Source organism: Nicotiana tabacum, chromosome 16, assembly GCF_000715075.1.
Source record: "Nicotiana tabacum cultivar K326 chromosome 16, ASM71507v2, whole genome shotgun sequence".
In the NCBI taxonomy this organism is placed as follows: Eukaryota; Viridiplantae; Streptophyta; class Magnoliopsida; order Solanales; family Solanaceae; genus Nicotiana; species Nicotiana tabacum.
The window spans coordinates 26817887-26831195 of record NC_134095.1 but is presented as its reverse complement, the minus strand read 5'-3'; the positions used below and the strand labels follow the sequence as shown (position 1 = coordinate 26831195).

General features: G+C 38.9%; 2 protein-coding genes across 3 annotated transcripts; one reads left to right on the top strand and one right to left on the bottom strand.

Annotated features, from left to right (window-relative positions):
* The first annotated feature begins 3493 nt into the window (after positions 1-3493).
* LOC107800889 (tubulin alpha chain) lies at positions 3494-6286 on the top strand. The gene is made up of 4 exons (XM_075232667.1): positions 3494-3727; positions 4694-4928; positions 5014-5384; positions 5466-6286. The coding sequence occupies exons 1-4, from the start codon at positions 3635-3637 to the stop codon at positions 6117-6119; spliced, it is 1353 nt and encodes a 450-aa protein (XP_075088768.1). The 5' UTR covers positions 3494-3634; the 3' UTR covers positions 6120-6286.
* A 92-nt stretch (positions 6287-6378) lies between these two features.
* LOC107800888 (xylulose kinase 2-like) lies at positions 6379-13232 on the bottom strand. Of its 2 annotated transcripts, XM_016624150.2 has the most exons (11): positions 13075-13232; positions 12181-12835; positions 11939-12027; positions 11517-11581; positions 10733-10788; positions 10371-10491; positions 10212-10286; positions 10084-10137; positions 9884-9978; positions 9605-9779; positions 6379-6715 (listed from the first exon to the last, which is right to left on the bottom strand). In XM_016624150.2, exons 1-11 carry the CDS (start codon positions 13131-13133, stop codon positions 6483-6485), a joined length of 1677 nt encoding a protein of 558 aa, XP_016479636.2. In that variant the 5' UTR covers positions 13134-13232; the 3' UTR covers positions 6379-6482. The 2 variants fall into 2 exon arrangements, with proteins under 2 accessions (XP_016479636.2, XP_016479637.2); XM_016624151.2 differs by lacking the exon at positions 10084-10137.
* Between the last annotated feature and the right edge of the window lie 77 nt (positions 13233-13309).

Sequence of the window (13309 nt, the reverse complement as noted above, 5' to 3'; positions counted from 1 at the left end):
ATTTCAGATAACCAGTTCGGGTTCATGCCGGGGCGATCTACCACAGAAGCTATCCACCTTATTAGGAGGATGATGGAACAATACAGGGATAAGAAGAAGGATCTCCACATGGTGTTTATCGATCTAGAGAAAGCGTACGACAGGGTTCCTAGGGAGGTCCTATGGAGATGCCTAGAGGTTAAAGGGGTCCCGGTTGACTACATTAGGGCGATTAAAGACATGTATGATGGATCTAAGACTCGGGTTAGGACAGTAGGAGGCGACTCCGACCATTTTCCGGTTGTTACGGGGTTGCACCAAGGGTCTGCGTTCAGCCCTTTCCTATTTGCCCTGGTGATGGATGCCATAACGCATCATATTCAAGGGGAGGTGCCATGGTGCATGCTATTTGCGGATGACATAGTCCTAATTGACGAGACACGACGCGGAGTCAACGAGAGGCTAGAGGTTTGGAGACATGCCCTTGAGTCTAAAGGTTTCAGGCTGAGCAGGACGAAGACGGAATACCTCGAGTGCAAATTTGGGGCCGAGCCGACGGAAGCAGGAGTGGAAGTAAGGCTCAACTCGCAAGTCATCCCTAAGAGGGGTAGTTTCAAGTACCTTGGGTCAGTTATTCAGGGGACCGGGGAGATCGATGAGGATGTCACACATCGTATAGGGGTGGGGTGGATGAAGTGGAGGTTAGCAACGGGAGTCTTGTGTGACAAGAAAGTGTCACCGTTACTAAAAGGTAAGTTTTATGGAGCAGTGGTTAGGCCTGCTATGTTGTATGGGACCGAGTGTTGGCCGGTTAAAAATTCACACATCCAGAAGATGAAAGTAGCAGAGATGAGGATGCTGAGGTGGATGTGCGGGATACAAGGATGGACAAGATTAGGAATGAAGATATTCGAGAGAAGGTGGGCGTGGCCCCCATGGAGGACAAGATGCTGGAAGCAAGACTCAGATGGTTCGAGCACATTCAGAGGAGGAGCACTGATGCACCAGTGAGGAGGTGTGAGCGACTGGCGGTGGTGGGCACGAGGAGAGATAGATGGAGGCCTAAGAAGTATTGGGGGAAGGTGATCAGGCAGGACATGACACGACTTAGGATTTCTGAGGACATGACCCTTGACAGGGAATTGTGGAGGTCGAGCATTAAGCTTGTAGGTTAGAGGGTAGTTTGTGAATATTAATACAACGCACTAGAGTGAGACTAACCATTTAGGAGTTAGTCTTAGGATGCTACTGATCAGCTACTGATGCAGCGCTATATCTGTTGGATATTAGTATACCTTACATCCTTTTCTCCATCATTTTCGTATTTCCTATATTTCTTATATTGTTATTATTTTTATTTTATGTTATGTATTATATGTTTTATTATGAGCCTATTGATAGTACTAATATATTGTCTCTTATTGCTCTCTTGAGCCGAGGGTCTCCTAGAAACAGCCTCTCTGTCCCTCGGGGTAGGGGTAAGGTCTGCGTACATATTACCCTCCTCAGACCCCACTTATGGGATTATACTGGTATGTTGTTGTTGTTGTTGTAGTACTAGTCAGTGTCATTTGTCTCCAAAACCATGTATACTCTCCTGCCTCAAAAATCTGTATCATTCCTTGCCATCTGAGTAATAGACACAGTATGTTGGTGATAATACTTTGTTTTTTTTTTTGACGGGATAATACTTTGCTGTATTTGCAAAATTATATATGAGCGGTTAAATTGAATTGAAAACAGAACCTATAGGATCCAATTTCCTTTCATAAAAAGTGAAGGGACTGAACACTAAATTCTTTTTACGGAAAAGGCCCTAAACTATTCCTATCGTTTACTAAATGGTTTATAGATGCCCTCCGTCCACCTATTAGTCCAAAAAGCACATGACGTTAATTCTATAAACAAAATTATCCCCGCGACTAACGACATAACATGTGGGGCTTCTATTTAATGACATGACGATTTTTTGTTGGGCCACGTGGCAATCTCATTCTAAACAAAAGATTGGTCTTATTTCGACCCATTTACCTGATCTTATTTCGACCCATTTACCTGATCCGACACTACTACTTTAACAATATTATAAGGAAAAAAAAAGAGACCAAATCCGACATTATTAAAATCAATCAAGAAAACCCATGATAAAAAGATTCACCAGCCAAAACAAAGGTTACAATCAGGACAAATCTCATCAGAATTCAAACACCAACAAACCAAAAATACCAATAAATAACTTAAGGAACTAATCTTTAGCCCCTAAATCTAAAAGGGTCTTTTTCAGAATTTGTATTTAGCACCAGCAAAGCAAAAAAAATCCAATCATTTTTTCAATATATGAAGAAATAGCTCAAAAGAACTTAGCTTTAGCCTATGAATCGAAAAGAATCTTATTCAGAATTATAAAATACCATTAAAGATCCAGTTGAAAGAAGAGGGAAAACATAAAAATGAACACCCTTTTATTCAGGTGCCAATAATTTTTCTCCACAACTAAGATTCTTTTTTTTCTCTCTCGTTGTTGGTTTAATATTGTGTTTGAGGAGATAACTAAAGATACCTTATTTGTAAAAAAAAGTAATTTAGCTAACTTCAGAACACCCTTCAAAGTTTTCTTGCAAAGTTTTAGGGAAAATTATGAGGAAAAAGTGTTGAGACTTATATTTTCTTGGTTTTTACACAGGGAAATATATGTTCATGCAGAAATGAAAAAAAATCACTACAATTGCCTTTACCAGTTATTTAAGTTTGCAAAAATAAAAAACAAAACTAAAATTTAGAATACAAAAATAGAAAGTGAAAAAGAGTGCCTTGTGCCTTTATGTAAACGCCACAAAAAATTTCAGCAGTTAACTATTTTATGCTATTTAGAACGAAGGTAAGAAAAGCTTGGGTTGGATCAGGTAAATGGGTTGAAATAAGACCCATCTTTTGTTTTAGACTGCGATTGCCACGTGTCTTAGCGAAAAATTGCCATATCATTAAAAAGAATGCCCACAAGTTTTCTCATTAGTCGCGGAAATAATTTTGTCAATAAAATTAACATTGTGTGCTTTTTTAGACGAATAGATGAATAAAGGATATTTATAAATTATTTAGTAAACGATAGAGATATTTATAAACTATCTTTTTATGGTTTCAGAAATCCATTTGTCAGAAAGGTGACCTGCCGTTTTAACATAGCATGTGCTAACCGACAACGGTGTAGAATACGTGAAAACGACGCACTACTATCCATTGCTTTTTCTCCCGGACATTTTTGCCCTTCCTTATAATACACTCCACTGCATATTTTAATTGTTTCTTTGTAATTATATTAACAAACAGACCCCATTGTATAAAGATATTTAAATTAAAAATTGAGCGGCCGGTCTTAACCGTGGTTAATTTAAACCGGGGGATAGAGAATAACTGTAATCCAATCATGACATGTTAACTCTTAGCTGGCAATCAATCATAACCACGGTTAAATATAACTAATCATGGTTAATCACAACCGCAAGTTTTTTTGTGGGGGATTGCTCCGGTATAAAACGAAGGGCTTCTAAAATATAGAGTGCATCAGATCTGGAAATCGTAGGAAGAGGCGTCTTGATAAACGCCGATCCTTTGAGTTTGAATTTGAAATTCTAGGGTTTCGAAAAAAGCAGCGAAAATGAGAGAGTGCATATCGATTCACATTGGTCAGGCCGGTATTCAGGTCGGAAATGCATGCTGGGAACTTTACTGCCTCGAGCATGGCATTCAGGTATGTATACATCTGTTTAAATTATTTGCATTTACGGTTCCTTTACTTCGAAATTTATTTGAATTTTCATTTTGTTACACAGATCTATGTGCTGCTTGAATCTGTTTGAATAATATAAGATCTTTTCAAATGAGAAATGTTTTTGTATAGATCCGTTTGAATTATTTGCATATCTGTTCCTTTAATTTTAAATTCATTGGAGTCAGCGTTTTTTACGGAGATCTGTTTGAATCTGCATACGTTTTGGTAGATCTATGTGCTGCATCTCTTCAAATGTAAATGTTATTATATGAATCTGCATGATTAATATGATATCAAAATGATCTGAATGCACATGTGTTTGAGTAATATAAAATTATATTCCATTGATGTCAGAAGCATTTGAATATACACTCGTTTTGATATATTTATTTGCTGCATAAATCTGTTTGAGTAACATAATTGATTCTGATTATATCGCTTCAAATGCAAAACTATTTTATATGGATCTGTTTGAATAATCTGATGTAAAAATGATTTGAATTTCAATTCTTTTTTAGATAGATTATGTGCGTTGAATAGATGGGATGGATGTTTATAGCATAGCATATATCATAATATCATGTATAATGGAAAATAAACTGCCTGGGGTAATAGAAAGTCAAATTTTAGATGGATCATCTTCTATGCTATATTCTCAAGTGTATTATTGATGTATCCGATTTGTAATTGGTAAACTGAACTTAGATGTAGGATTTATTGTGAATAAATGGTAGTTAGTGCTGTTAATTGTTGAAATTTTAACTAATGTATTCAATTGTTAGGTTCTGCTATGAGATTATCTTAAAGTTTTGGCATATATAAACAATGATGTCAATAAGAATTGTATTGTGAAATGGGCTGCTAGTTTTTTTTTTGAGTTCTGTTGTGAAGAACCTGTTTTTGATGCATAACTGACGATCTTGTTTCTGTTGTATCTCCCAAAAGCCTGATGGCCAGATGCCAGGTGACAAGACAGTTGGAGGAGGTGATGATGCTTTCAACACCTTCTTCAGTGAAACTGGGGCAGGAAAGCACGTCCCTCGTGCTGTCTTTGTGGATCTTGAGCCTACTGTCATTGACGAAGTCAGGACTGGAACATACAGGCAGCTCTTTCACCCTGAGCAGCTTATCAGTGGCAAAGAAGATGCGGCCAATAACTTTGCCCGTGGGCATTATACAAGTAAATATTACCTTATTGTAACACTACATTTGGTTTTGTTCAGCTCGATTAAGTTCTTATATTTGTGTTTTTGTCTTGTTTGCAGTTGGGAAAGAGATAGTTGATCTCTGCTTGGATCGTATCAGGAAGCTTGCAGACAACTGTACTGGTCTTCAAGGTTTTCTCGTTTTCAATGCTGTTGGTGGTGGAACTGGTTCAGGTCTTGGGTCACTTCTGCTGGAGCGTCTCTCTGTGGACTATGGCAAGAAATCAAAACTTGGTTTCACCATTTATCCATCACCACAGGTCTCAACCTCTGTGGTGGAACCTTACAACAGTGTCCTGTCAACCCACTCCCTTCTTGAGCACACCGATGTTGCAGTTCTTCTGGACAATGAGGCCATTTATGACATTTGCAGGCGCTCATTGGACATTGAGCGACCCACATACACCAATCTGAACCGACTTATTTCACAGGTATTTATAATCATATCATATGCAGTCTATGTTTAGCAAAGTTTCTTCAACTGGGATATTAATTTTGAGCAATCTATGCAGGTCATTTCTTCGTTGACTGCTTCGTTGAGGTTTGATGGGGCACTGAATGTTGATGTGAATGAATTCCAGACCAACCTTGTTCCCTACCCCAGGATTCATTTTATGCTTTCCTCCTATGCTCCTGTCATTTCAGCTGAGAAGGCCTACCATGAGCAGCTCTCAGTTGCAGAGATCACCAACAGTGCTTTTGAGCCATCTTCCATGATGGTTAAGTGTGATCCTCGCCATGGAAAGTACATGGCTTGCTGCCTTATGTTCCGTGGTGATGTTGTGCCAAAGGATGTCAATGCTGCTGTGGCTACCATCAAGACTAAGCGCACCATCCAATTTGTTGACTGGTGCCCTACCGGATTCAAGTGTGGTATCAACTATCAGCCACCAACTGTTGTTCCTGGAGGTGATCTTGCCAAGGTGCAAAGGGCTGTATGTATGATATCCAACTCAACCAGTGTTGCTGAGGTCTTCTCACGCATTGACCACAAGTTTGATCTGATGTATGCCAAACGTGCTTTCGTGCACTGGTATGTTGGTGAGGGCATGGAGGAAGGTGAGTTCAGTGAAGCACGTGAAGATCTGGCTGCTCTGGAAAAGGATTACGAGGAAGTTGGTGCTGAATTAGAGGAAGGAGAAGACGATGATAACGAGGAATACTAAATACATGAATCGTGATGCATTGCTTTGTTTGTTGGATTGTATTTTTCTTTGGTTCTTCAGTTGCTGCATTTTAGACATTCCAGTACTAGTTTGTATTTGATGGTGTCTTGTATGCTGAAATGACTTCTGCTGCTATGAAAGTTCAAACATTGCTTGTTTGTGTGAAATCGCTTTATCTTTTGTTTCCTTTTTCTTTTATTTTTTTAAAAAACGTTCCCTTTTCTCCATCGAGTCCTTTGTGGTTCAGTAGACGCAAACATTTTGATTGAACAATATAAACTATTGGAACTCTGAAGTCTCAAACTAAAAACATGTTCAGCCAGTTTGTATTAAAACTGCATGCAGTACATGTCCTGAGTTATTTTACCAACGTCCCCATCTTTGGATGAGACGATTCTCAATTTCCCATCTCTTCTTCATCAACAAAGTATACCTGTCAACAAGGTTTTGATCACCAGCAGGCATCGCAAGCTTGCAGCTTAGGGATGTTTTCTCCAATTTCCCGAAATACATATTAGAGATGGGCACAAATTTTCCCTTCTTGTTGCACAACCAACCATGAGCAGCTCTCAAGGCAGCTCCAAGGGAAGCTGAGTCTGTTGAAGAAAGTGCAACCATTTCTTTGTCAACTAAAGCAAGAATACTCCAAAAACCTCCTTACAGAAGTAGGGCCGATTGTGATGACCTTTTGGGTCATCACTTGGGTTACAAGTGAATTCAGTGTTCCGAGGCCTAAAAACCTTCTTTTTACCTCACATTGATTTACGTGCGTGGTCCGGACCTATATCCGGAAAGCCTTCTATGTGAAAATATGAGAAATAGAAATTTCTAGAGTTAAAATTTGATTATGGTTGACTTTAGTCAACATTTTGAGCAAACGGACCCGGATCGGTGTTCCGACAATCCCGGGAGGTCCGCAGTAAAATATGGGACTTTGGCGTATGCCTGGAAATGAATTCCGAGGTCCCAAGCCTTAGAAATCAATTTTTGAAAGAAATTATTTTACTGAATTATCTAAGAAATGAAGAAAAGAATTAATGTTTGAAACCATTGTTATCGGGCCCGTATTTTGGTTCCGGAGCCCAGTACAAGCTTGTTATAGTATTTGAAAGATAACTGTGAAATTTGGTGAAAAATGGAGTTTATTTGACGTGAGTTGGACTTCCGGTTGAAGAGTTATGAACTTTGAGAGTTCTTGATGAAAATGTTGAGTTTTGAGGTTTAATTAATGAGTTTACATGTTATTTTGATGATGTGATCGCACGAGTAGGTTCATATGATGTCTTTGAGTAAGTATGCACACTTGGTTTGGAGTTCTGAGGGCTCGGGTGAGTTTCGGGTAGGTTCCGGGATGTCTTAGGCTTAAAACATGGATGTTGAAGGTTCAGAGAAGTCAAATCTTTGAACCCGCCAGTGCTGACCGCATTGGTTTTGGTGTTGTCCGCGGTAGGAGCTGTGCGGCCGCACTCGATTTTGTGCGGTCCGCACAGGTTCACTGGTCCGACTTCGGAAGCCTATATCTTTTGATCTACAAGGAATTTTGAGATGGTTCAAAAACGAAAGTTGTAGCCCTTCGTGTCTAGTTTCCAGAAAGGTAAAGAAATCACAATTTGGACATCTGTAGAAAAAGTTATAGCCAAAATAATAAAGCATGTCACTGCAGTCCACATGGAGAGCTGTGCGGTCCGCACAGGGGGTCTGAGAGGGGTATAGTAAAACGAGATTTTCATTTATTTTTCATTTTTCAAAACCCCAAAAACATAAGAGGCGATTTTTCAAAGACAACTCTTCTTCCAAATCTATTGTAAGTGATTTCTAACTAGTTTTCTTCAATCTTTAACATCTTTTCACATGATTTCAACTCAAAATCAATGATTTTTCATGGGGAAAATTGGGTGTTTTGGGTAGAACCTAGGTTTTTCAAAAATTGGGGATTTGAACATCGATTTGAGGTCCGATTTCAAAACAAATTATATATTTGAGTTCGTGGGGGAATGGGTAATCGGGTTTTGGTTCGAACCTCGGGTTTTGACCATGTGGGCCCGAGGGCGATTTTTGACTTTTTGGGTAAAACTTTAAAAACTCATTTTCATGCATTAGAACTAATTCATTTAGCATTTATTGATGTAATTAAGTAACTTGTGGCTAGATACGAGCAAATTGGTGATGGAATCAAGAGGTAAAGCGATAGTAGAGACTTGAATTGTGCTCATGGCTTTGAGGTAAGTGTTTGGTCTAACCTTAGCTTGAGGGATTAGGAGTTGTGTCTTATTTGCTACGTGTTAATTGTGGAGTACGACGTATAGGTATAGTGACGAGTATCTATACGTCGGTGTCAAGCATGCCCGTGAGTCTTGTATTGTAACTGTTATGACTCCGTTATAAATTATTGCACTTCACATATTATTGAAATATTATTGTTCCCTTGCCGGGATGTGGTTATGTTGCTCTTGTTCCCTTGCCGGGATTCTTTGTGATTGTTGTTGATTTGTAAATGGGAGCGGGTGACACGCCTGCCACGAGATAAATGAAATAGGAGCGGGTAGCACGCTTGCCACGAGATAAACGAAATGGGAGCGGGTGGCACACCTGCCACGAGATAAATGAAATGGGAGCGGGTGGCACGCCTGCCACGAGATATATGAAATGGGAGCCACGCCTGCAACAAGATATGAAATGAAAGTGAATTCTGCCTTTGTTTCCCTTATCCTTGTTAGTAGTTGGATTTTGATTCCTTTATAATTCTCATGATATTCTGTTTTTACCTGTTATTCCTCGGAGCATACTTTCCCCCTCCCATCTTTACTTGTTTATTCCTGCTTCACTTTCCGCTGTATATTATATAACTGCACAAGTTTATTTGGTAGTCTGGTCCTAGTCTCGTCATTACTTCGCCGGGGTTAGGCTAGACACTTACCAGCACATGGGGTCGGTTGTGCTGATACTACACTCTGCACTATGTGCAGATCCCGGAGCAACTCTTGAACCGTAGTTTGGAGGCTACCTTCAGTCCACGCGGAGATCCAAGGTAAACCTGCAAGCGTCCGCAGGCCCTGGCGTCTCCTCTATCCTTTATTTCCTGTTTCATCTCTTTGCTTCACAAACAGTGTGTCTTTTATTTTCAGACCTTGTATTTAGCAGTCTTAGACCGTCTGTGGTACTGTGACACCAGTTCTGGGTGATTAAGGCTTAAACTGTTGTAATAGATACATATTCAGATATTTTTGTTGTTTTCTTCCGCTTATTCTAAATTTCCGCTGTTTATCCGCTATTGTTTTATATAATGGTAAAGAGAATAAAATTGGTAAAAAGGTAAATTCGTTCAAAGGAATGGCTTGCCTAGCTTAAATTAGTAGGCGCCATCACGACTTCCGAGGGTGGGCAATCCGGGTCGTGACACCGATTTCCCTCGTTCATTCAGTACATCACACAGAAGAGTATGCTCAAGAAAACTCTTAGCAGAACAGTATAATGAGTTTGTTTACCTGGCTTTTGGACTGTATAGACGTTGCACCCAAAAATGGAAGCAATGATTCTCAGTATGTGATCATTTGCAGATGTTCCTCCAGTTGCAATAATCCTCTTCGGTGGAGAAGGCATTCCAAGTCTCTCAGCATGAGCTCGCATAGAGAGCAACTGTCCTTCAATTAATGCTCGAACCTGTAAGTACCATTTATGTCCATTTGTGTTTGAGTTTCACCTATAATCCTTTATGCTCATCCACTATTCAAATGACTATGAATCTTCAATACAAGGCCACTTACCTCTGAAGGCGGATCAAACTCCTCTATTTCGCGTTCTACTACTCCATCCGCGGAGTCACCAATGAAATTATCAAGAATGTAGCGGTGGAAACCAACTGAAGACCTAGCTTGAAAGTTGTGAGTTCATAATCTTCTCATGATATGGGAAACAAATCAACTTGTGTTATTTCAATGTAAATGTATTTTAGGAGTACCCTCACCTGGAAGAGGAGGAAGTATTTCATGCTCTTTGTAATAAAAGCCGATCTTTCCATCTTTTGCAAGTAAGAAGTATCGAATGTTTATAAATATGCTACAGTTAACAAGATATGAATCACATTTTACTAACCATTCAGAGGCGGAGTTTGCTGTAGAAACATATTGAAAGTCTCCCAAGATCCATCTGCATAGCGATCACGTATATCTACGAAGATTTCAACATCATCAATAAGATGCCTTAAACTTCACGAACATCCTTACAGTTTTAAATCAGATACAAGCAGAGTACCTTCACGAGTCAAAGACCCATTCTTGTAGACCAACATTACCATGAAGCCTTTGGTATCGACCGGATTAGGAAATACATGTCCATCTAGACTAGGTCTATGATCAGTGGCAATCCCGAAGACCTGGATAATCGACATGATCACATATATATCATATTACTAAGAAACCAGATAAAAGGTTTTGGCTCTTCTTCCCCCATATATTGGTTCAAGCTTCAAAACAGTTCAAGACTAAATGAGGAAGAAGAAAAAGTAAATAACAATTAACTCTTCTGCACATGTGGTTTCTTTATGCATCATCTTTGACACAAAAAAGAGGCAGTGCAATGTATGTATGCAAGAGACCAAGCTTTAAGTCTCTTACAGTGTCACTTGTGCCAAGACTGATTGCCAGATCTCCATATGCGTTGAGGGTCAAACCTTCAGGATCCAAAGGTTCAGTTAGTAGTAGTAGTATGACGATGAATGAAAAATGGATTCTATAAGGCAATATTAATAGCAGAAATTTCCAGTTTGCTAATGTGTTTGAAGAGGCAGAATATTTCGCAGATACATTTTTCCGTAGGATAATAGAAAATGGCAGGTGTGAGACCAGCTTGTCATGTCATCTATCTAGTTAGAAGTTTGAATAAGGACTCAGTGAAGTTTTCCAAAGTAGGAAAATGAAAAATTAAGAAGAGGTTAGAGGATTAGAAGAGAGTTTTTCAGTTTCATGGCAAGTCCATAAACTTTGATATATAACTGACTGGATAGAAGCTGGATCGGCTAAAAGTAGTCAAGTCCGATTCAGTACAGAAAGACAAAGCTTGTTATCATAATTCTGCTTGCATTAAGCACCAAAATGATGACAATGATCACTTTACAAAGTGCAGTATCTTTTTCTTGTCCTCGGTGTACAACAACAACTGCTACCATGTCTCAATCCCAAACCAGTTCGGGCATGTGGACAACCACAGAGAATCTAAAACAAGTTGATTACAAATGAGTCACCTAGGCACTAGAATAAGTGCCACAAACAATGGCTACTTAAGTAGATAAAGCATCAATTCTTAAACTGCTAGATGCCTTAAAGAGCATCTAAATGTATATTAGAGAAAAAAACTTCAGTTCTTATTCGTCATGCAAAACCGAAAAAACAAGGAATTCACCTGCTAAGCTATTAGGGTTGTCTCCAGACCATTGAACAACTACACAATTTTTGTTGAAGTGGTACCTGCAAGCTGTTCTCTATCAGAGAACACAAACTAACAGAAGAATGGAACAGAAATTGGCATCATAATGAGCAAAGGCATCATAGATAATACAATATTCATTATAGTCAGGACATTCTATGCAGATATGTTTTTAGATTAGACTTGAATATCCCAGAATTTCTGGGCCTGAGCAACCCTGGGGTCCAGCAAATGAGAATTGAAGGCAGAAAATTTATGGTGATAGACGAGGAGAAGAATCAAGATGGCTTTGTTGAATCAGATACTAAAGAAGATGAACTAAAGTAAACCCCAAAATGGAAAAAACTACAGTTACAAGGCAACAGAAAATTGTAAATAGCATGTCGACTGTCGCTAACCTCTCAACATAATAGGAGGCAATAGAACCAGCAACAGCATAAGCAGGAGCTAACTCTCCAAGTTTCTCCTCTAGACCAGGTGCAGTAGCCTAGAACAAACACAGTTTTGACACAATTAACTGCAACACTTTAGATAAGCTATCAACTTACTATGAAATCCTAAATATGGTAGTATCAAAATTTAACTAAAGTAACATGATTACACTAGATTTCAAGCACTCTCACAATGGAAAAGAAACAACCTCCAGAGCTATCTTAGACCAAGTTCTGTGCTCAATGTCCATGAGATTCATTCCCGCCCCATCAGTTTGATCAATGCAAGCATATCCCCCAATAAGGAGTGATGCCATAAAAGAACTAACTAGCGATATCCTCTCTGTATTCTGATAAATTTCAGGCCGTGTTTCAAAAATCTTTCGAATTTGAGGACCGACATATCTTTCATGTGCACGAGAACCAGTAAGTTTGGCCAACTCCAAACCACCACCAACAGCTTCTTCAATAGCTTTGCATTGTTCTGTGGTGCTACAGTCCATCCATACGGGCGATTCCTTGATCGAAAAAGAATCATGAAATTGATCCACAAGTTGTTTTTTAGGATCCAATGATGATAATATCTTAAAACTTCCATTTTTCCAATAAACACTACCATGTTGCTGAGCACTACCAGAAACAGCTGCAATTTTTCCAAAGTCAACATTTGACTTTTCAAGTCTGTGGAGAATGAGGTCTAGTGCTTCAACCCACATTAATGTTGGTGATACAATTCTGCCATTTACGAATGGGTCTCGAAATGCTCCACCTTTTGTATTGTAGTGAGGCAACTCAGAATCATAATTCACAAGTTCTGATACAACTATGTTGAGATTAGCATCTAACAGAGTTGCCTTCAGTGACCTAAGAAAATCAAGACCCATAAAAGTTTTTCAGTTAAAGATCCGATTTTTATTATCACTTCTCTTGATTCTTGAACAGATTCAAGGAGTACCAAGTTCAATGAATTACCAGAAACAGAAGTATCAATCTGAGCTAAAGCTTATTGTTGTTATGGTTATGGATATAATCAAGTTAGGGGAAAAATTAGAAAGTTTGATTAACTGTGCTATATAATTTATTTAGGATATGCAAGAACTTACTGAGTGGAACAGTCAAAACCAAGGAACAATGAGTCCTGAGGGAGAGAGCAATCTTCCATTTATGTAAACTAAATGAGAAATTCAAGCAAAGCTAAGAGAATTGGTTCATTAACAGAGCTTTGAAGGATTAGATACTTTAGGTATCGTTTGGTTCCAAGACAAGTTATGCTAGGATTAATCCTTGAGTTATACTGAAATTATTTTTTATTAATTGTTTGATATATTGTACTCCCCG